The 24,901-nt window shown below is 41.4% G+C and overlaps 1 protein-coding gene across 1 annotated transcript in view; it reads left to right on the forward strand.

Annotated features, from left to right (window-relative positions):
- kcnq1.2 (potassium voltage-gated channel, KQT-like subfamily, member 1.2) overlaps window positions 1-24,901 on the forward strand; it is a 367,043-nt gene that overhangs the window by 265,666 nt on the left and 76,476 nt on the right. Inside the window, exon 10 of the mRNA XM_039768020.1 lies at window positions 24,582-24,710. Within this exon, the coding sequence (XP_039623954.1) occupies window positions 24,582-24,710 (129 nt within the window). The remainder of the gene's footprint in view (window positions 1-24,581; window positions 24,711-24,901) is intronic.

The following is a 24,901-nucleotide window of genomic DNA, read 5'->3' on the forward strand; positions in this document are numbered from 1 at the left end:
ATGTGCCTCCCGTGTCCATCTGTGTCAGGTTAGGCGCCCATATAGCACCTTTTGTTACACTGTATACTATATGATGTTCAGCTCTAAAGAAAAATGAGGGTTGCATGAAAATGTTGCACAATTTAGCTGAATTTTGTATACATAGAGAGTAGATAAATTGAAGAGGCAAAGAAGGGATATTTATAAGAAGAGAGTATCAGTGTGAGAGAGGTGTCGTGACCTGTAATACTAAAGTGCTTCTTTGTAGCATTATGCATTCTAGCAGTCTGCATTTGTAAGATGTATAATTTATAGTTTCGCTTCTTGTCGCTAAGTATTATCGGGCACATTCATTTAAAATGTATTGATCATCCACAAATATTAATTTCGCCTGACAATTCTGTCGTGTTTTTGAAATCTGGTGATGCCATATGTACTTCAAACATAGCTCGATGAATAATAATTTGAAGCGCTGAGCAGACATGCCCACTGGTTAATGAATCGTCGAGTGCAGTTCAAAACACTGAGCAGACATGCACAATGGTTAATAAATTGTCGAACTGGAATATGATTTAAGAATGCAGAAACGACAAAAGCTTAGTCTTTCAATAATTCTATTTACATCAATGATTTATTCTGCTGTGCTGCAGTTCAGACAACTTCTTATTTACTGACCTCCCGTAGAACCCCCTCCCCCAACCCGGTTTTGACATGATGCATTCACAAGAGATGGATGTTGCTGACAAATTCAGGTGCTTTTTGGAAAGTCTAGGTACAGATGTGCTTATCCAGTTGCTCCTTCTCATCAGTATTTGAATGACCTTTATGTCCACCAGTGGGTGAATTTGCAAAGTTTCTTTTCAACTATTATTTTATTAACGCAGACATTCCGAAGCTTTCACTGAATTGCAGAAGATGCTGTCAATTGCAGTGATTCTGTTTCAAAGACAGTTGTGATTAGTTATGCAGCACCTGCTTTTATTCACAATGATTTTTGGAAATCAACAATACATATCAGCTACAGATCTGGGAATTGCTGAATACTGAAATGTTTACTTAGGAGTGTCTTGTGCATATACTGTGTTGATGACCACGTTAGCTTTATAAACTCTAATGTAAAGCATTTCTTAGCCTCTCTGACATGATCGACATGGGGTAGCATAGACGCTGGATTATATACTGTACATTATGCTCATCAATTTGTTGCAGATTCATGGTGGACAAGACTCGACTTCGAGGAATGAGGTGGTCGTCCCATTTGAATCTTTCATAATGTATTTTAAACATATTTGTTGACTTACAGACGAGTACTGCATTACTGTTTTTAAAAAGTCTTTTTTTGCTTTGATCATGCTCAATGCACGCTACCCATTTACGTGCACAGCAGGATTCAAACTGGTGTCAGAACACCTTTCAGATGCTAAAGGGCCAATGCTTCTACACTTTGAGCCAAAGAGATCCTACAGTGGACTAGATGACTAAATCGGCTTTTGACTGCGCAGATGTCAGTGACGTCATAGCGCTAGCATACCTCAAAGTCATGTGACGGGTGCAATTGAAATAAGCTTTGAAGCGGCACCTCGAGTACTAGCACTTCAAAAGCTCAACACAGTGTTATCAAATCAGTATCGAGTAACCTATCACTAGTGGGCATGGGAGCAGGGTCCGGTAACTCCCCGTGGAATACCGTGGATTGGGCAGTAGAGATGCGGACCAGATTAGAAACATGTTTGTGCCTGTGGGTGGACGTTTCTCCATGCTGCAAGGTCCAAGTAAGATTACCCGGCGAGGCATCATTTTTTAAAGGGAAGAACCGAGGACTGAGAACTTTAAGAAAGACACCTGCATTGTTTTAACCTTGTTTTTACGGGATTTATTTGATTATTTTAACCTCCTCATTCACCTTTTTATGGAATATTTTGTTAACATTTTGAGCACTGCAACTTTTGAATACTAGTTTTTGTTGTTTTTTTAATAAAAGCACGGAACACTTTGCACCTTCCCCTTTCTTCAGGTGCACTTTGTCCTCATCTGCCTCGCTCCTCTCGGTTATGGTAATGACAGTGTCGGGTTCAAGAGTGTCCCATTATGGAAGAGGAAGCAAGGAGCTGACCCACACGTCATAACACTACCTTACCTTTACAGCAGTGGTAGTGCTGCTGCTCCGCAATAAGGAGTCCAGGGTTTGTGTCCTGAGTACTCTCTGTGTGGAGTTTGTATGCTCTCCCCATGTTTGCATGAGTTTCCTCACATAGTCAAAAAACATGCAGTTTAGTTGGACTGGTAATACTAAACTGAACCTAGTTTGGAGTGTGTGCGATGTGATGTGAGAGACCTTCTGTGACAGGACACTGAAGGTTGCTGAGGGATGTGTTTGTGTTACTGGTGTTCCCAGAAGGAGGTGTTTCATCTCGCAGGGCACCCAGGATATCATTGAGAGGAGTCACAGCGCACAGCTCGATGGCAACTCTGGTCTATACCAGGAACAGACAAAGATGGCTGCAAGGGCACTGAGGGCAGATAAAGAGGCGTTTGTTATAGAAATCTGTGTGCAAGTGACACACCATCTGTGATCTAGCATCCCACATCCTGCTTACAGAGGAATTGAAGCATTATGCACATCTGAATCTGTTTCTCAGAGAGTCACAGTCAGGGCGGCTCATGGAACAGTCCTTATGGATGACACTGAAGTTCTGACCCACTGGGTTGGTTACTTTGAGAAATTGTTCAAAGCTGATCCTCCGGCGGGGATGTTGGATATCTCTGAGTTCACGGTTCTTGAGGCTCATCCTCCAATTAGCTGTGAACCACTCAATCTCACTGAGATTGCACAGGTGGTGAACCAGCTGAGGGGAGGCAAAGCTGCAGGGATCTGTGGTATCCAGGCTGAACTTCTCCAAGCTGGTGGTAAGGCTTTTTCTGGCATTGCAAGCAATCATTGCTTCCATTTAGAAGACTGGCATCATCCCAAATAATTGTAAAACAGGACTTGTCGTTCCTATCTGGAAAGGGAAGGGTGATAACCTGGATTGTGGCAGCTACCGGGAGATAACACTGTTCTTGGTGCCTAGTAAGGTCCTTGCTAGGGTCATCCTCAATAGGATCTGTGATCACTTGCTCACCTACCAGCGACTAGAGCAGTCTGGTTTTATTCCTAAGAAGTCTACCATCGACCGCATCCTTGCACTCAGGGTTCTCATGAAGTGCAAATGTGAATATTGGCAGAGTTTCTTTGTAGCCTTTGTCGATTTTCGTAAAGGGTTCTACTACTCATTTGGTTGAGCTGCCCTGTGGGACATCCTTAGGGTTCACGGGATCCCCTCAAGTGTCCTGGATATCATGACTGGCCTATGCACTGGTACTGTGAGTGCTGTGCAGGGTGGAGGCAGAGCCTCTGTGTTTTTCCCATTTGATTCTGGGGTTTCGTCAGGGGTGCATTCTTGCTCCTACTCTGTTCAGTCTTGGTATGGACTGGGTTTTGGGCAAGGTCATGAGGTCCAGTGGCTGTGGGGCATCTGTTGGTGAAGAAAGATTCACTGATCTTGACTTCGCTGATAATGCTGTGATCTTCGCAGAGTCAATGGAGGCTCTGATCGGGGTTCTCAAGAAACTGAGCAAGGAGTCTGAGTGTCTGGGCTTGCAAGTATTCTGGATAAAAACCAAGATCCAGGCCTTTAATGACTTCTTAGGCACAGCCATCAACAGTGTGTCTGGAAGTGCTTCTCCTCTTCTGTTCACTTGACTTGTCAGCACTTCCAGGTCAAATAGAGAATTACATTTTTCTTCAGCCCAGAAGGATTCTGTCCTTCTGTCCCCATGACTTGGGAGTACTTCCGGGCTATATTGGAAAGTGAAATCCCCTTGTCTCCCTGCAGCATCCCCTGGCGGCACCCACGGTACCCAGCAGGGCTGTGAAGCCGAACTCCATCTCCCATAATGCCCTGTGGGAATCTGGGACACCGCTAAGCTGCAGGGTCACCCATCTAGCATCCTGAGGGTTTTGTCTGGGTTGTGCTGCCAGCCATCGCTCACAATCGATACAAGTCCCATATGATATGTGTTGTCATCCCTAAGCCTATCCACAAGAAGACACAGTCATTGGAAATACCAAAGGAGGAGTGCATGTCACATCCCCACTGCTGCAAGTCTGTGGAGGTGAACAACAAATCCAAGAGTTGTTCTCGCTTTGATTATCTGATTGACTGTAGTTGTGCAAAAGGTGAGAAGTATTGTTTCATGGCCAATCCCATGTCCCTTCCTTGCACTGGGGTGGTGGATATAAATGGTCGTAGCGTGAGCACTCACTGATTCCGGTAGCAACTTTTCCATTGTTTCATGAGTTACATGCTACATTGACAATGAAGCCTGGATTGACTAGTCTAACCTGCATTCTCAGGGAAACTTGGTCTACAACTCAAAATATCAGGGTGACTATTTTATGCAGTCCACGTTTTCCTATGATATTGGGGCAAGACTGGTTGCAAAGTAAATGTGGAGAAGCACAAAGCACCCCATCTGGGACACTGGGCCTTATCATAGACTAGCAAAATACCCGCCCTTCGCAGCGGAGAAGTAGTGTGTTAAAGAAGTTATGAAAAAGAAAAGGAAAAATTTTAAAAATAACATAACATGATTGTTAATGTAATTGTTTTGTTATTGATATGAGTGTTGTCATATCTATTCTTAACAAATGAAAAGAAAAAATATATATATATTTATATAGCATATCTTTGCAAAACAAAAAGAAAGAAATAGAGCGTCACATACACGTCTTCTTTCCTCTGCCTATTAAGTAATAAATTAAATCGATTATAAATTATTAACACAAAGTAAATGAAAAAAAAAATATCGGGAAAGATACAGAAACCAGAACTTACCCCCACAGCATCCACCGCGCTTCTAGCGTTAGAGCCAAAAACGTGGTACACGCAGGTTGTGAGGTGTGATAATTAACGCTCGTGCTACAACAGATTATAGTGTTGTTATACTATAAACTATTTACAGGGATCAACAGTTTTGGGGAAGTCCATAACAAAAAAAAATTAAATTATAGATAACATTTTACACTTTGCTATATGAGCAACTGTTGCTGGGGGTGCCAGAATCCAACAAGGAAGAAAAATGAAAAACATTATTTGTACAAAATCTTAATTTATTTAAAACGGATGACTCCTGCTCTCACGTGCAAGTCTGCGTGGATATTATGAACATCTGTTCCAAGTTCTATTTAAATTTTAAATAGAAGGAATTTTTATTTAGTCGATAAAAATGTCTTTGGTAGGAATGTAAGTTAAATGTAGGCATCTTTGCATAAAGTTTTGACTATCCAGCGCTTACATTATATATTCCGAAATATTCCAAGACCGTCTTTATATACTCAGGTTTTGGGAAGCGCTGATCAATGTAATCGGTGTACCAGGAAATCATGCATTGACACAAGTTCCCCTATGCTTGGAATTGAAACTGTGATTAAATGCATTTTTTTTTTAATGCGTTATGGAGCACATGCATCGAAGCTTCTCATCTGTGCGATTGTTAATGTAACCCTTTGTAAGTAGTGCCTGGAGGATTCAGTGTGGAGAAACTCTACAGACAGCTTGTGTATTAATTTGTGGATTTTATTCCAGCGCTTGCTCCCTACTTTCTCACTTGCGCTATAACGTGTAATGCAAACCTCGCGCGATACTCCGCTAACTTAAAAGCCTTGTGCAGCGCCTGTCAGTTGAAAATTGATGGTTTGCTTGCTTTTATCTGGGAAACGCTGATCAATGTAATCGGTGTACCAGGAAATCATGCATTGACACAAGTTCCCCTTTGCTTGGAATTGAAACTGTGATTAAATGCATAATTTTTTTTAATGCGTTATGGAGCACATGTGTTATATACTGATTAGTCCACAAGAAGTCTTCAAATCCTTCTTTATTATAGAAAAGCCTCTTCCATACAATCTCCTTCCGGAAACTCTCTTCATCCCTCTTCCAGTTCTATTTATATATATATATTTGTACAGTGCCCCCTACTGCCCAAATTAAATAACATTGATACCACAACATAACATCTCCCCCTTTCTTAAATATCTAACTCCCCGTTCAAAACTTGCCGTTAACAAACGGAAATAACACAACAAAAGAAAACGACAGACTAATCTGTTTGTCTTGCGTTACGATCCCGTCTCATAGTCTTTTAACCACACAGGACGGCGGCATAGGCGGCCCTTCAAGGTGGATTTCCCATTTCCTTCAGGGACCAACAAAGCAGGTGGTTTCACGGTTGGAATCGGAGGCGGAAAACTCTCAAAGAATGAATCCCCGTGTGACTCAAGCGGAGAAGTAGGAGGCGTACCAGATGATTGATCAGCGGCTGGCGTGTCATTTGCCGAATCTGCATTTGGTGCGCAAGGGGACAACCGTGCTGCATTCCATACTTTGCCGTCTCCAAGCACGTAGCTGCTTTCTCCAATTTTGTCAAGTACAGGCGTGGGATTACTGTAATGTGGCAATCCTTTGGACACACGGGTAGGCATTTTTACGCGCACTGTGTCTCCCTTGGCCAGTAACGGAACACAAGCTCCTCTTCTATCATCCGTGTATTCCTTCATTTTATTCTGTTTAGCAGCAACTCGTTGTCTTATACTTGCATCGTCTAGTCCAACAAATGTTGACAAAGGCAATACGTTCAGTTTGGTACGCATCTTGCGTCCATGAAGCAGTTCAAAGGGCGAAATACCCGTTGTTGCGTGTGGCGTAGCTCTAAAAATGTGAAGGAATTCCGTAATGGATGATTTCCAGGGCTTACGCTGCAAATTAAGCGTCTGTACCGTTTCCTTGAGCACTCGATTAAACCTTTCAATTGCTCCATTAGCCTGAGGGTGATAATTTGCAGATCTAGTGTGCTGAATGTCCCTCTCCTGTAGGAATGTGCTCAGCATTGAGGATGTGAACTGAGGACCATTATCAGATACCAAGCATTGAGGGTTGCCATGGCGACTGAAAATAGATATTAAAAAAACAACTACAGCTGAAGCAGTAATTTGGGACGTAAAACCAACTTCAGGCCATTTTGAATAATAGTCAATTAGTGTGAAGGCAAAGCGACAGTCTGCAGGTGCGATTTCAAACGGCCCTACCACATCAATGGCAACTTTCTGCCATGGCCCGTCTGGCCAAGGTACGGGTTGTAACGGCGCAGCACACACCTTTGCGGTCTTATCATTGGATTGGCAAGGCTGACAGGACTTGATTGCTGTCGTGACAAGATCATCCATTTTCGGCCACCAGTACAGGTCGCGAAGCCTCTGTTTTGTGCGGACCATTCCTTGATGACCCTCGTGTGATAGGTCCACAATTACCCGTCGCAATTTAACCGGCACAACTAATCGATCCGATCCTCTGAATACAAAATCATCTTTAACAGACAGTTCGTGCCGTATGCGAAAGTACGGTAAGAGCTCATTTGGTACAAGTGAAATATTTGCAGGCCATCCAGAATGAATGCGATCCCGTACGGCACTCAGTTCTGGGCATGATGCAGAAGCAGCTTCGAATTCTGCATGGCTTACTGCCTTCACGGCCGTGGACAGAAGGGCAACATATTCCGCAGATGGCACATTTGGAGCAGTTATAGGGAGTCGAGATAGGCAGTCCGCAGTCGAATTTTGCGCTCCGGCGGTACAACACGTCATAATTAAAGCAAAGGAGACGTGCCGACCATCGGGCAATACGCAAACCAGCTCTCCCCATACCTTTCGTAGTAAGAAGTGTTGTGAGGGCCTGGTGATCTGTTTTCAAAGTGAAACGGTGTCCCCACAAATACGTACGCCACTTTTCAACTGCCCAAACGCACGCTAAGGCTTCCTTTTCCACTGTAGAATACTTCCTCTCGGCCTGAGAAAGTGTACGAGAAGCAAAAGCAATGGTGTGCTCTGTTCCATCAGCATGCATTTGTGTAAATACTGCACCCAACCCGTAGTCTGAAGCGTCAGTTGCTATAGTTGAAGGCAAAGCAGGATCAAAAATTGCCAGAGCTGGACTCGTCAGAATTAATTCCTTGACCCTATGGAAGCTACGCCGTGCGTCCTCTGTGAAGTCAAAGTTGGATTGCCCACGTAAGCAAGCACGCATAGGTTCTACTATCGTGGCATAATGCGGTATAAACTTTGCATACCATGATGTTAGCCCTAAAAATGAACGTACAGCTGAAGCATCTGTGGGAAGAGGTGCGTTAAGGAAAGCATCTACATGCTCTGTGTCAGGCGAAATACCCTCCGCAGAAATGACATGCCCCAAAAAACGAAGGGAGGTCTGCTTGAAATGACATTTGTCCTTGTTTAATTGTAGCCCGGCCTTCTCCAAGCATTCTAAAACAGCTGAGAGGTGACGATCATGTTCAGCAGCCGTGGATCCGTATATAATAATATCATCAAGGTAATTCTGGACACCTGGAAGATGACGGAGAAGTGTTGACAGTAACTTTTGAAACGAGGCTGGAGCGGATGCCAACCCAAAAGGATCACGGCAAAAACGGAACAAGCCATCGTGTGTTATAAATGCAGTCAGGTCCCTACTCTCCTCGTGTAGTGGAGAAGACAGTAGCACCTCGTAATTGAGACAACAGTTCCTCAATATGTGGCAGCGGAAAAGAATCAACAATAACTGCCTTATTAGGCTCACGAAGGTCCACACATAAGCGTATGCCACCAGTTTTCTTTTGTGTGACTACTATTGGTGATACCCATGGAGAAGCATCCACGGACTCAATAATTCCTGCATCTAGCAAGTGGCGCAGTTCAGCAGAAACAGCAGTCCGTACTGATATTGGCAAGCGCCTTAATCTCTGCTGCACCGGCGAAACCTCTGGCCGGATTCTTACCTTATGTACAAACCCCTCTGCACATCCTAGGCCTTTGAATGGAGTGGAAGACAACTGTAGCACTGGGGCTGGTGGGGTAAGTACTGCATTACCTTCGATCTGCAATTTCAAAGATGTAACTAAGTCCATGCCTAGTAAAGGGGCACCGGTTGGCACGATGAAGAAATTAGCCGGTACCGTGACAGCTCCATATGAAACTCGTGCTTGGAGGCATCCTATAACCGGTAGTTCAGCTTTGGAATAACAGAGCAGGCGTACGGGAGGTGCAGATAATTTACAAGTACCAAAATACCGGTTACATAACCCGCTGGGTAAAATGGATACAGATGAGCCCGTGTCTACGAGGAGACGCACCGAATACGGTTTAGAAGCGTTTGCTTGAATTATAACACAACATGAAATTTTTCCAGGCCGGTTTGTACCATCATTCACACACAAAATGGTAGTTTCTGGAACCTCAATACCTCGAACTCGGTCTTGTGTAGGAGAGCGACATACACGAGAAAAATTTCCAGATTTACCGCAGCTTCTGCACGTAGCCGACGCAGCCGGACACTGTGGAGCATTTGCGAGATGTGCTTTGGATCCACAGCGGAAACACGACCGATTCTTATTGGATTTAATAGGAGTGCCAAAACTAGGTTGTACGCGGGCCTGACCATCGCGGCGTCGTGTAGATAGTATCGTGCTTTGAACTGCATCGACTGAAGCTGGAGAAGAGTCCGTCAGGATCCCTGCTTGATTTTTAGCAGCTTCAATTTGCGAAGCGAGCATCACCGCTTTTTCCAGAGTGAGGTCATGTTCAAATAATAACTTCTCGCGGACACGTGGACAGGCTGCCTTTTCTACCAACTGGTCCCGTAACATTTCATCAGTTTTATCTTTAAAATCACAGGTAGATACAAGATCTCATAACGCAGAAATATACTGAGCCACAGTTTCGTCATGTCGTTGGGCTCTACTACGAAATTTATGGCGTTCAACAACCACATTGCACTTGAAAATGCGCCTTCAACGCCGCTACGGCCTCTGCGTATGTGTTACCTGTATTTGGTAATGTATAGAAAAGTCTGTGTCCTTCAGTGCCCAAACAGTGCCGAAGCAAAGCTCGTTTCCTGGCTTCCTTCCAGTTGTCTCCATCTGCCCCAATAACAAGTAAATAATTTTCAAATATTTTCATCCACGTATCAAACGGAAGCGTGGGCTCTCCTGGACAGGGAAGAAAAGCAGCTGGTAGTGGAACAGTAGAAGCGTCCATCATTGCTTAGAACCCTGCTCGTCGCCAATTTTGTTATATACTGATTAGTCCACAAGAAGTCTTCAAATCCTTCTTTATTATAGAAAAGCCTCTTCCATACAATCTCCTTCCGGAAACTCTCTTCATCCCTCTTTCAGTTCTATTTATATATATATTTGTACAGTGCCCCCTACTGCCCAAATTAAATAACATTGATACCACAACATAACAACATGCATCGAAGCTTCTCATCTGTGCGATTGTCAATGTAACCCTTTGTAAGTAGTGCCTGGAGGATTCACTGTGGAGAAACTGTTGAGACAGCTTGTGTATTAACTTGTGGATTTTATTCCAGCGCTTGCTCCTTACTTTCTCACTTGCGCTATAATGCGTAATGCAAACCTCGCGCGATACTCCGCTAACTTAAAAGCCTTGTGCAGCGCCTGTCAGTTGAAAATTGATGGTTTGCTTGCTTTTATCTGTCTCTCTCTGCTCCTAGTGGAACTGTCATCTCTGACTTGTCATGGAGCATGTTTAAGCTGATGTGTTTGCAATCTGTGAATAAAAATCCTTCTTGTTTCTACCATCTCCTGTGTCTCTGTGCAAATCTGTGACCCAAGCGTGACAATATATTCCGACGCTGACTTTATATATTCAAGATTTGACTTTATATATTCCAGCTGACTTTATATATTCCGACGCTGACTTTATATATTTAAGTTTTGACTATCCAGCTTATATTATATATTCCGAAATATTCCAACACCGTCTTTATATACTCAGGTTTTGGGAAGCGTTGATCAATGTAATCAGTGTACCAGGAAATCATGCATTGACACAAGTTCCCCTTTGCTTGGAATTGAAACTGTGATTAAATGCATTATTTTTTTGAATGCGTTATGGAGCACATGCATCGAAGCTTCTCATCTGTGCGATTGTCGAGGCGTGCTGAATTGCGCAGCAGCCTTACTTATGAATATGCTAAGCACATTCCTTCAGCCGCCACGCCTCCCACGGCGAGCGAGCTGCCCGCTATGGCCGTATACAGTACTGTATAGGAAAGAAGGTTCTAGCTATGACTGTCAGGTTTTGGGAAGCGCTGATCAGTGTAATCGGTGTACCAGGAAATCATGCATTGACACAAGTTCCCCAATGTAACTTTTTTTTAATGCGTTATGGAGCACATGCATCGAAGCTTCTCATCTGTGCGATTGTCAATGTAACCTTTTGTAAGTAGTGCCTGGAGGATTCAGTGTATATGTCACTCGCTCGCTTCTTATTGTTTCGCTGCCTTCTCAATTATATACTGCATGTTTTCTTCAGCGCGTTTTGGAGCTCTTCCTGGTTTTCTACGTAGTGCGTTGACAGTCAGTTCACGCGATTACGTGGGAGGCGTGATGATGTCAGAAGAAACTCCGCCCGCCACGGCTTTCCAGCTGAACTCCATTACAGCGTATGCAGAAAAATAGCTTCCAGTTATGACCATTAAGCGTAGAATTTCGAAATGAAATCTGCCCAACTTTTGTAAGTAAGCTGTAAGGAATGAGCCTGCCAAATTTCAGCCTTCTACCTACACGGGAAGTTGGAGAATAAGTGATAAGTGAGTCAGTGAGTGAGTGAGTGAGTCAGTCAGTGAGTCAGTGAGGGCTTTGCCTTTTATTAGAATAGATACATACATATCTACATATATACACACAAACATATACATACACATCTATCTATCTATCTATATATGTATATCTATATCTATATCTCCTTTGGGGTGCGAGCAGCTGTTTGCGGGGAGTGCCAGAATCCATCGAGGAAGAAAAGTTAAAAACATTATTTGTACAAAACCTTAATTTATCTATCCATTCCTAACTAATTAAATGGGCAGGCTATTTTGTATCAGTGCAATACGCTGCTTGTTAAAACGGATGACTCCTGCTCTTACGTGCAAGTCTGCTGTGTGGGTATTATGAACTATCGTATCTATTCAAGTTCTATTTAAATTTTAAATATTAGTAATTTTTATTTGGTCGACAGAAATATGTTTAGTAGGAATGTAAGTTAAATTTAGTCATCATTGCATAAATTTTTCTTCACCATAGAAATTTAAAGACTAAATTCAACTTCCATTCCTACCAAAGATATTTCTGGCGGCTAAATAGAACCTACTTATATCCAAATTCGAGCTATTGAGCTGTCGCCTGCCTGCCTGAATAAGTCACCCTTGGTTCGCTCTTACTTTTTTACCGTTCATTTAATCATGGCTAGTTGTGGAAAAATTATAACATGGAAGGAGGATTACACTGAGTATGGCTTTACCAAAACAATTATTGATGGCGAATAAAGTATCCATTATTCATAAAGCTTCAATTGGTGATCTGTTTTTCTGTGTTAACCTCATATTTTTTCATACTTCTTCTCAAACCAAGGGGGTGCGAGGGTAAAATGAATTGGGAAGTGCTGATATATATATATTGAATATATTGAAATAGTTTTACTGTCAAATAATGCAAACAGTACACGGCACGTGTTTCGCCCTAATTCTGGGCTCATCAGGCAGTACACACTCACTGCACCCCCTCTCGGGAATCGAACCTCGGATGTCAGCGCAAGAGGCGAAGCCTCTCATGTTGCACCAGGGTGTGTGGTTTATTTATTTGATAGTATGTAGATCGGGGTGTGTATATATAAATATATATATATATATATATATATATATATATATATATATATATTATATATATATATATATATATATATATATATATATATAACATTACTTTTGAGAATGCAACATATAGTTTTGTCTAGGAGGAAAGCAATGTTGCCTCAAATCAATGGCAACCCTTTGTAGGGTGTGTCCCTGAGACTTATTAATTGTCATCGCGAAGCACAGAAGGCTGGAAATTTTAGGCATTTCAATTGAAATGGGAGATCAGAAGGTATAACGGTGATGCCAGGAATACATTCAGAGTGTGGCGCTCTGCTGTTTTTTTGTGTAACTGCCTTCACACAGCTTCTCCGCTGCTTTATAAATGAATGCCATATAAGGCCATCGTTTCTCCTTGCTTCGTGGTTCTGTACTTTTTTATTGTTCGTTTATTATGATTGTTATAGTTATTGTGTAGCTATTCGAGACTTACTTTACTGTTCAGGTACCCATTTCCTTTATTTAATCCGTGGCTTTTACATTATTTTTTGCTCGTTTATTACGATTATATAGATATTTATTGATTCCCTTCTTTAGCTGACTTCCTGCTCATATAAGACGCTCCGCTGATTTTTTGTGAAACAGCCTTTACACAGCTTCTCTGCTCTTTTATAAACGAACGACATATAAAGTCATCACCTTGTCAATTGTGTAATGCGTTTTTTTTAACAGGTTTGATGCATGGAAGTGATCACTCGTACTGCATTCAGTAAGTTCACGTGAGCTGCTCTCTTGTGTGATGTTGCGATGTCCATGGCTTAATTTAATGTTAGCTAAGACCCGGCACTTAAAAGTTTCTGGCTGCACTCTGGTTGTAATATGACAAAGCCGCGCAAGCTCACTCTTGAGAATGCAACGTATAGTTGTCCAGGAGAAAAGCAATCTTGCCTGAAATCAATGGCATCGTTTTGTAAGGTCTGTCCCTGAGACTTATTACTTGTCATCGTGCAGCAGAGCCTTACTGGAAATTGGAGGCATCTGAATTGAAATGGGAGATCAGAGGGTATAAAGGGGAAACGAGGAATACATTGAGTGTGGAGAAACTCTAGAGACAGCATGTGTATTAACTTGTGGATTTTTCTGTGAGTATTTGGTGGCAGCTTGACGAAGTTGCTTCCGCAAGACCACGTTAGCTGTGGAGCTCAACTCGGAGCATATTCTTTTCCTACCTTGTCAATTGTGTAATGCGTTTTTTGAACAGGTTTGATGCATGGAAGTGATCACTCGTACTGCTTTCAGTCAGTTCACGTGAGCTGCTCTCTTCTGTGATGTTGTGATGTCCACGGCTTTATTTAATGTTAGCTAAGACCCGGCACTTAAAAGTTTCTCGCTACAGCAATTTGAACTCCGTTACAAAGTGATCCAAAGTCTCGTTTATACCTTCTGTCTTCTCATTAAACTTGTATCTTGCGCTATTTATTAAAAGCGGGCCTGGATCACACTACGTCCCTATTACATTACTATTACATTATATACGGTACTGGCATTACCTGCCTGTACCGCCAAATCATATAATACGGGAGGCTCCCGACTGATCCGCCGCAGGTACTCACTTTCCTTAAAGGCGCTTCAGCCGCTGCTCCCATCTCCCCAACGATCTTCTTAATCACCTCCAATGTCTGCAAAATACTCCGTACGGGCTTTATTAATGTTTCGAGTTCCTGTATGTCAATAATGTCAGTTAATTCGGCCGAAGGCAGGTTCACTTCCTTATTCTCCTTACCTGTCGGCCGGGAGCAAATGAACATGTCTGCTCTTGGCACATGCTCTGACGGGTTTCACAAGGGAGCCTGGGACATGAAGTTCTTTATGGAGGACTGCGGTGCCGCTTTTCGCTGACTGCGATCCGTCTGTATCAATTTATCGCCGGACCGATCGGTCATTTCCTGGACCTCCTTACCTTTTTGTAGGGAGAAAGGTGCTTCGCTCGCCTCCCCACTCCCCTAGGGTTGTTGGCGATTTTTCTGCGTGTCTTGACGCTGTCTTCTTGGGGTATTCTGTCCACAATAAAATTTTTAAATTCTGCCAAACTGACGGCCAGAGAATCCTGCCGACTACGCCAATTGTGACAGATAAGGGTTTTCTCACACCCTTGTACCCTCAGACCACACGTCCGACACCAGATAAAAAGTCTAATTATTATTTATTATAATAATAATGTGCACAAAGCACTCTCCACTCCCAAATACTCAATAAACAATACAATACAATAATCCAATCCTAACCCTAACCCTAACTCCCAGACGCTTAGTCACCCTGTCTCCCAACTCAGCTCATCCGTCTAGGATTTCCCACAGTCCTTTATAGTCCTTGACCCGGAAGCGTTTCACCCTCTCTGTCCATGTGACCTGGAACATTTCCGGATCAGATAAAAATCCTTCTTTTCTTCACACAGGAAGCAAATCGTTCCCATTGTCCACGTGACTATGAAGTACTTTCTGGGAGTAAGGCAAATAGTCTCTGGGCCTCCCTGCAGCGACTCCTGTCGGCCCCCATGGTATCCAGCAGGGCTGTGCATTACAAGTCCATTGTTCATAATTCCCTGCTGGCATTCGGGGCACCTCTATGCTGCAAGGAGGGCTCCATCTGGCGGCCTGGGGGTACTGGCCGGGATGAACCGCCGACCATGTACCACAGTATATATATTTTTATATATTGTCACGCTTGGGTTACATATTTGCATTGATTCATTCAGGGTTTTCAAGAAACAAACTTTATTCATAAACTGCACAATAAAGAATAAAGCAGAGGGTGCATCTGATCAAAAACCATCTCATGAGACGAGAGTTCATATCTTTCTGACAGTATTGAAGGAGTGTGATCAGTCACCAATGTAAAATTACGTCCCCATAACTAATAACAGAGTGCATCCACAGCCCATTTAATCACCAAACATTCTTTCTCATTTGTTGAATAATTGTGTTCCTGAGGAAGCAATTTTCTACTTAAAAATGTGATAGGGTGCTCTTCACCATCAAAATCCTCAGATAGGACACCGCATAAACCAAACGCTCTAGCGTTTGTCTGTTGAATAAAATCCTTAGAGAAGTCAGGATTCCACCCAAACTGGGTAAGAAATCAAAACACTTTTCAAATCACAAAAGTAACGTTCACAAAACAGGGCAGTTTTTTCTGCCTCTTGTAAGATTGGAAAGAGGAGCAGCCGTATTTGCAAAATCAAGGATGAATCTTCTATAATAATCGGCAAGCCCCAGAAAAGCACAAACCTGTTTCTGCATCTCTGGTCGTGGGTAAACAAGTACCTCATCCATTTTTCTAAGTTGGGGGTGACTCAAACCTGTCCATTGAATAACCCAAATAATGAGTCTCAGACATACCCAACCTGAATTTCTTAGCATTAGTGATCAAACCAGCCTGTTTCAAGCTATCAAAAACAGCTTGAAGTCATATTAAGTGTGTATGCCAATCATTACTGAAAACTACAAAATCATCGACGTATTTCCAGGAGTATTCAGAATGAGGACGCAAGATCTGATCCATCATGCTCTGGAAAGTCAGAGGCACTCCATGAAGACCAAAAGGAAGTCTAGTAAATTTGTAAAGACTGTCAGGAGTTGCAAATGTTGTTTTCTCATAACTGTCAGCCTCAAGAGATACCTGCCAGTAACCCTTTGTGAGATCCAGGATGGAGATATAGGAGGCTTGACCCAGCTTTTCCAACAATTCATCAACACGGGGGCATTGGGTAAGCATCAAATTTGGAGACCTTATTCAAGCATCTGAAATTGATACAGAACCAAACCGAACCATCCAGTTTTGGGACTAATACAAGGGGACTGCACCATTCGCTCTTACTTACACGAATAACACCCAATGCTGGCATATTTGACTTCTTCACGCACAATATTATGTTGCGCTTCCGGGATCCAAAACGGGCGCATCTGCACCCTAACACCAGGTTCAGTAGTGATTATATGTTCTGCAACGTGGGTCAAGCCCAGCAGGCTGGAAAAAACATCAGTGTTCCGTTCAATCAAAGATAACTTTGTCTTTTGTGAGTCAGTCAAAACATCACCAATGACAACACTGGTCTAAGAGACAGCAGCCAAGGAAGTGGAAACCACCTGCGGGTCACGTCACTCCTTCAAGAGATTAACATGTAAAATCTGGAATGGTTTGCGCCGGCCCAGTATTCTGGCCTTGTAATTCACCAGCCCCTTACGCTCCTCAATAATGGCAGGACCCTGACATTTTGCTAGGATCTTGTGCAGGTCAGATGGAATCAGAACCAAAACACAATCACCAGGTTTGAATTCACGGAGCTTACAGTGTCTTTTCCGAGGAAACTGGATGTTCAGGTTCAGCGTATTAAGCCCGCTGTTCATTGCACTGATCTGGGGCAGGTTGAGAATGTGCCCCTGGCGGAGCAAATGCACCACCCTGTCTCCAGGCAGCATGGGGGCCTTCCAATCATTTGTCCAAGGTGGAGAATGAGTCAACATCAAGAAAAAAAAACTTGTCCCGGAGAACTTCAGGAATCCCTGCTAGTACCACATCACTGGCTACTTTCTCCACAATCTGCTTGATCGGGTCCCCCTCAAACCAGCTGTGAACAAGATGAATTAAATCCTGTAGCTGAGCACGAACTGGGCGATCCAGGTCCAGTTTCCACTGGCAAAGCGCAGAGCCCTTACCCAGAAAGCTTGTAATTTTATGTAGATTAACTTGTTGCTTCAAGAAATCATAATCACCAAGTTTATCGAGAGGGACATTTTGCAATGCAAGCAGGGCATCCCTGGACAAATATGGAATGACGATGGCAGCCCAGGATCGTCTATTCCAGCACATCAAAGTTGCTGAGTGTTCAAAAGCTAGCAGGAGCATCTCGGGGTCATTTGTAGAACCCATCTTCGCTAGCAGATCTTTAGGAGCAAGAGTGGGAATAGGAGGCAGTACTTTTGGGTTTGGAAGAAGCAGAACATTCACATCGTCCTGAGGATCCAACTGTGAAACCACTTCTGGTACCACTTGTCATACTTTTAGTTACACAGTTGCACAGATTCATTCAGGGTTTTTAAGAAACATAATCTTTATTTGTAAACAGCATAATAAAGAATAAAGCAAAGGGTGTCTGGGGGAGAAGAGAGACAGGGCAATAAGACAAAAGAACAGCAGCTATACTGGCTTTTAAATGTTTGAAGCGCAGTGTCAGAAACAGATCACACGGCACGGCAGCAGCAGCAGCCAATCGAGCAAAGGGGAGGTAAAAAACTGTATTTGTTTCCCATTGTATCGCCGTTTAAGAGGGGTTTTTGGAGGAGCGACTGCGTCTTCTAGGGGTGCGTTCAGCCCCCATCTTCACAATATATTTTCCTATACCACAATGCCCAAACACCAACAAGAGCTTGAAGCAGCCATCCTGATCATCACAGAAGTGATGAATGAATGATCTGGGCGAACCTCTCTGACTATGCATGACATCATCACTGAGGCAGGGATTGTCATCTGGGAACACCCGTACTATCTCATGGAAGCAGAATGAGCTGAAGTGGAACTGGTCCTGGTCCAAAAGCTGAATGGCATTTGGCACTTTTGTAATGACTTCTGCCAACTTAATCAAATGGCCTGATTCGATGCTTACCATGAAATTCTTGAGCGACTATTCAAAGCTTAATATCTGACCACTCTTGACATAACAAAAGGGCACTGGCAAATTCCTTTAATGGAATCCACAAAGAACACCACGTCTAGCACCCTTAGCGACCATTAGCAATATTGTGGTCCTCCCATTTGGATTGCACAGGGAACTGGTGACCTTCCAGCATCTGGTGGATTAAGTGCTACTTCGTCATCTATTCTGGTGTCTGGGAGAAACAAAGCACATGCACAGCATGCTCCTGGCACTTATCGAAGATGATTTTCAGATCAACCCAAAGAAATATTTAGGCTATTTTGTGGGCAGAGGTATGGTTTGACCACAATGTACCAAAGTTGATGCCATCATGAAATGGCCCTGTCCAAAATCCAAGCAGCAGGTCCAAGCCTTCTTGTATTTTGTGAGGTACAACCGCTGGTTTGTTCCACATTTCTCTGAGAGGGCAGTGCCCTTGACAGACCTTACAAAGAACCAGGCCCCTAATATGGTGTGGTATGGGATGCTAAATTACATGTCTTAAAATAGGCCCTTACGTCAGCACCTGTATTGATTACTCTTGACTTTTGTCTGCCTTTTATTTTACAGACTAACATTACAGACACGGGTCTCTGTACTGTGTTGAGTCAAAGTGTCAATGGTCAATTAAGTTCCTGAGCCAGAAACTACTAGACCGGAAGACTGGGTATGCAGCATTGGAAAGAGAAGCCTTGGTGATAAAGTGGGCTATTAACCAGCTAAGGTGCTACCTCCTGGCCTTTGAGTTCACTCTGGTGACTGACCATGCACCCCTACAGTGGATGGCACTTCACAAAGAGTTGATCCCTTAGGTTATGTTTTTGGACATTCAGCCTTATTGGTTCAAAGTACTCAATCATTGCAGTTCTCTTCATGCCAACACAGATGCTCTTTCTTGGGTTCATATTCTCATGGTTTGGACCGCCCAACCCAACTGATCTGGAATAAGGGTTGTGCACATGGTGGACAACCGAAGGGCTTTAGTAACTGTAATTCCACCGCCACACCAGGGGTTGGCACTGTCTTTTAACCTGTGTCTTAACACTGATGGCATGATTGATGGCTAAGACACCTGTAATGTTAATTCCAGTGTCTGTCCACTTAGATCCACCTCTTCCTGTCGGAAGGACTGAAAGCCAGAAGCTTCATCAACTTTGACAGTTCTGTTTGAACGTACATCTGCAGAGACGACTCTACAATGATTTTTTTTTTTTTTGCTGCATCCAATTATACAGGAGGCTATCTTGGCAGCCCAACTCTTTATTATTGTCCTCTCTTTCTTTTACAATGCTTTGTACTTTCAGATGAGCATTCATTGTTTGGTTGTCATGAAAACAGAGCCATCCCCATGAATTAAGAGAAAATCAAACTTGTTAGATTTTGTCAGGGCAAGCTACCGACTACGTATTTGAACTAAGATTCTGGGTATGTCAAAACTGCTAGTCACGCGGGCATGACCTAAGTGTTACCAACATGCTAATATTATGTGAATGAAGTCTATGACAGAAATTCACAGGCAAAGTTTTGTAATGTTATATGGCTTTTACTTTGCTTTAAGGTGCATTACTCAAGGGTGAATATCCTTAAACTTTAGCACATGCTTGTGATGCCTCCCCTGGAATATGGCAGAAGATGTTTGATGTAGGTAAATCCAAAGTTTTACACATAGTAAGTAAAAATATTAGATATTACTTAACCATCGAATTTTAAGTGGTACCTTTTGAGAAAGGCTTGTGTGTTCACTTCATTATCCACAACAAGTAATTGTAACTGTACAACAGTGATTAAAAAGACTAATCGAATGTTGGGTAGTATAGTACACTGTGTAACAGTTAAAAGAGTACGAGTGTAAATCAATGAAGGTTATCCTTAAGCTGAATTACCCAAAAGGATACACCTGGAATATTGTTGGTAGTTTTACTCTTAATATTAAAAAAATGACATTAACTGTAATACAGAAAGCCCAAAGAACATCAACTAGATTGATAAAACTCTTGTAGGTAATGAATTGTGAGGAAAGATAGAAGAACCCTAATTTTCTCATGATGAGCAAATGAAAATTAAATGGTGACAAGTACAGGTATTTTGTTTTGTGAATGGAGGCCAAAAAGAGAATAATACACTAAAAAACTTGCTTTGAATATAGGCAGCCTCTTACTATTTATGCTTATGAACAGGCACAATTTTAATAAAAGGTGCATTTATCACATATTTAAAAAACAAGGATCAGTTGTGATACTAATGCTTTGAAAAGCACTGTGCCTTGTGTTCTGGCCTTCCATCTGCGGTTGGTTCTTGCCTTATGAATAAGCACATTTTATTATTTCATTAATCTTGTAGGTTTCCAGTGTAAGATCACAGTTCAGTACACATGTATATATACATTCAAAACCCTCTACTAAGACTTATAGAGAAATGGATATGTGTAGAAACAAACAGAGCAAAAAGTGTCTCAAGCCTAATTCAGCAGTGATTCAGCAGAACATAAACCCTAATGTCACACAAAAGCCACTATAGTGGGACTTCAGTCAGGGGGCTCACTCTGAATGTAAGTATGTGTAGCTCTTTGATTTACACAAAGCAAATTAAGACACTTTTAAAATCTATAGTGCATTATATTTGGAGAGACATTGTATTTTGTCATGAAGCCATTTCAAAATATTGAAAATCAAATCCAATTATATGTGTGTGCAACAAAATCTACTGGAATCCTGCACAGGGTTTATTTTGTATGGAACTGAAAATGAAGACAATTCAAGCTCAAGGTAATGATATGTATTAGGAAAGCAGAAAAAAATGGTTTATGCAAATAACACAAATTTACTTTAGATTGATACATTTCAGATGTTTTTAAAAGATAAAAATGGAAGACAAAGCCAGAGTGTAATTTAACCTTGTAGGTGGTAGTTCTATTATGTGTGTTCTTTTGTGGACTGGCACATGCTGGACTGGAAACATACACTGTGAACATATCGGGTAGTACATCTTCACCAAAGTTTTACTGAAGAATGATGAAGTGTACAGTTTTCTGCGTCCTACTTGGTATCATCTCTCTGTCTTATGGTTCTTTTTAACTGACATTCAATGCCCAGAAAAAGTCAAGTTTCTTCTTTTTAGAAATACATTTTATGTTATAATACTGCATTTACTGACTATTTTGGGGATAGAATAAAATCCCTCTGTCTCTTAGTATATACAAGATTTATGGAGCCTAGGTTGCTTCCATCTTCACATATGAAACTTCAACATTGCAAAAAAAAGCTTGTATAAATTGTGATTTTTAACTGGGTAAATAAAGGTAGAGGAGGGAGGAACCTTTCTTATGCAATAGTGTTTAGTCCTTAAATTTCTTTTTAATTATAATGCCAATCCTGTCTATATATTCTGTTCAGTTTATGATATATATTTAAATCATTCTTTGTGATAATAATTTAAGTAGGAAGTACATAGCCCAGGTTAATGTACATAATATAAATTCCTAAATGCACAACTGTTATTAAACTATTATATTAAAAAAAGTCTTGACAGAGCAATCTAAGTATTCCATATATTACTACAGATTCTTAACTGAGAAATACTGTACATTAGAAGTAGTGTATAAATACTAAATATTCAGAACATATTTATGTGATTTCAACATTACCAGACCTTCAACCAAATCATATTGATCATCCTAAAGCAATTGTTATCATAAAAATGATTATTTCACAAATTGGGCACATATAAATCTATTAAAAAGACTGAGAAAGCAAACATAGAAAGTCAAATACCATCCTTCAAGATTTTATTCAGTTTGGAATTAAGATAATCTGAGGAGCCAGTTAATTTTTAAGTACAAACCAAATTTCTATATAATTGTTTATTTTTTCATAATTTCTCTATTAACTGATAAGAAACCATTGTCTGTTAACTATTTACAATTAAATAAGAGAAAGAAGAGAAAGTTGCAGGTCATATTATGGACTGGAAGATTTAAAAAGACTCTCTTCAGTCCTATGGTCTGACCTGTGCCCAGAGTAGGAAAACAGACCTAACTTGCTCAAATATTTCAGAGTGACACCAATTTGACCTTTAGTCTTAGAAGTAGGAGGAATATCATGTTATACATTTTCCTAATTTATGGAAAAGTAATTTTATCCCTAATTAGAACAGATTGTAAGCTATTCTCACTCACTAGGAGCTGCCAGAAGGTGACATTTAGGCATAAATTGGCACACACATTCTTGGAAAGGGAGAATGTTTTGGAAGCAGCTTAGCACAATATCTCACCTTATTATGGTTTCGTTCTTCTTCTTCTGCTACTACTACTTTGATGATGATGTATTATTATTATTATTATCCCTACTATCTTTGTTGTAAAGCCTTAACATTAGTATCAGAAAACTACAAATTGTCATCATGAGTGCCATTTAGTGGCTTGGGGTGCAGTAAAATCATGAAATTACTCGTTCTCAAACATGAACTCCTTCTCCTGTCTGGGAGACGATTTAGGATTCTTCAGAACTACTTCTTATGTCCAGCTATAGGATAAGACAAATTCTTATCTTAGTCAGACTAGTGTAATTACTTGGAGTAATGATGAGACACTTGATAAATACTTCTTTATCCATAAACGTTTAGTAGACAACAAATAGCTTGGTTTATCAGGCAGCTCTTTAGCTACTTATTTTTTTCTTTCAGAACTGTCTTAATTAGTTGTTAATGGCTCTAGATAAATGCTTTTGTTCGATTAACATGATTCTTTCCAAGAAAGTATAATATATAATTTCTTAAGTTATATTTAGTACTAGCAAAATACCCACGCTTCGCAGCGGCGAAGTACTGCCTTAAAATTTTTATTAAGAAGAAAATTAAACCTTTTTAAACTGAGGGAAAATATACCAATAATTATTTGTTAAGGATCTCTTTGTATACCACATTGTGAGTTCAGCCCTCCGGTTGTAATTTGACCAAGCTGTGCGCTGAGCTTGAGCATGCAACATACAGTTGGCCATGTGAACAGTAATCTTGTTTCAAATCTCACAGCTTGGATTGCTGCTGTCATAATCGGTTTGAGTTTCATGGTTTGTTTCAGTTACGACAGTATTTGTAGGACTTGTGTTGAAGTGACATTCGGCACCTGTCAAGCGTTGTAAGTATACAACCGGTTTCATCGATAACTTCACATCCAGCTTTTGAGAGTTTAAACATTCATAAACATCAAAGTGTCCACTACTGAAATTGTCACCTGTCAATCTAAGATGTTTAAGAGGCATTGGCGGTTGTCGAAAGGTGTAAAATATTTGGCCATTTCGGTACACTTGAAAGCGACAACCGAACAATTCACCGGCAGCCATCAACTCACATGCAGATGCATAGGTGAAGGGCTTAAGCATTTCACTCTTCTAGTGCTCCTGTGTAGTATAATTATCTCCTGTACCGTCATCAGTCCACACCTTGAACCTGTCCCAGTCATTCAATACATAAGACACAATGTTCCTCCGGATATCAAGAGTAAGCCTGATATGGCCGTGCAATATGTATCAAAGAGAATGGAAAAGGTAGGTGCCATTTCTGGGCATGGAAACCACTCGATAAGTGACAGTTCTTTGATCGATGGTGATCACCTCGATAGACATGTTAATGGTGGTACGGTTGGGACGATAAAGGAAATGGGTACCTGAACAATGTAAAGTAAGTCTAAAATACCTACAAAATAACTATAATCGTAATAAATGAACAATAAAACAGCGGAAAAGCCGTGGATTAAATAAAAAGGCTGTAGTTATGAGCAGGGAGATGTGAACAATGCCAACAATGTGGGAGGCGTTGGGATGGCGGATCCAACGCCGCCTCACATTGTGACCGAGCTGCAGGCTATGAACATATATATGTACGTAAGTAGGATTCAGTTAGCGTTGGGAACCCGCGTACCAAAATTCTTGAGGATGGGCCCATAAGTAACAAAGACTGTTGAAAAGGTTAATATGGTGGCCGACAGTGGCATCATACCACCGAAATAAGTACCAAATTTCAGCCTTATACCTAAACGGGAAGTTGGAGAATTAGTGATGAGTCAGTGAGTGAGTGAGTCAGTCAGTGAGTCAGTCAGTGAGTCAGTCAGTGAGGGCTTTGCCTTTTATTAGTATAGATTAAACCTTGACTAGCTTTATATTAATTATTCTTAGACTCTCTGGAGATGTTATGCTGCTGAAAAGTCCAGTGGTGGCTCTGTATCATGGAAAATCTACATAATGCCTGCTGAATACATTTCCAGTGTTGCAACGGATGGCTCCAGTCCAAACCTTAGGAAAATGGTACTTTTTACCTTCTATTGAATTTATAAAAGTTTAAGAAATCTTATCATTTAAAAGGTAGCATGTACGCTAATAAGATTTGTAATGCTAGAATACCTTAGATTTGGGTGACTTATACATTTAAGTGTATACAGACATGTTTTAATAATTGTTTAAGCCTGTTTAATTTGCCTTGCCTATTTATCTGATAC

The sequence above is a fragment of the Polypterus senegalus genome, chromosome 11 (genome assembly GCF_016835505.1).
Source record: "Polypterus senegalus isolate Bchr_013 chromosome 11, ASM1683550v1, whole genome shotgun sequence".
Lineage (NCBI taxonomy): Eukaryota > Metazoa > Chordata > Cladistia > Polypteriformes > Polypteridae > Polypterus > Polypterus senegalus.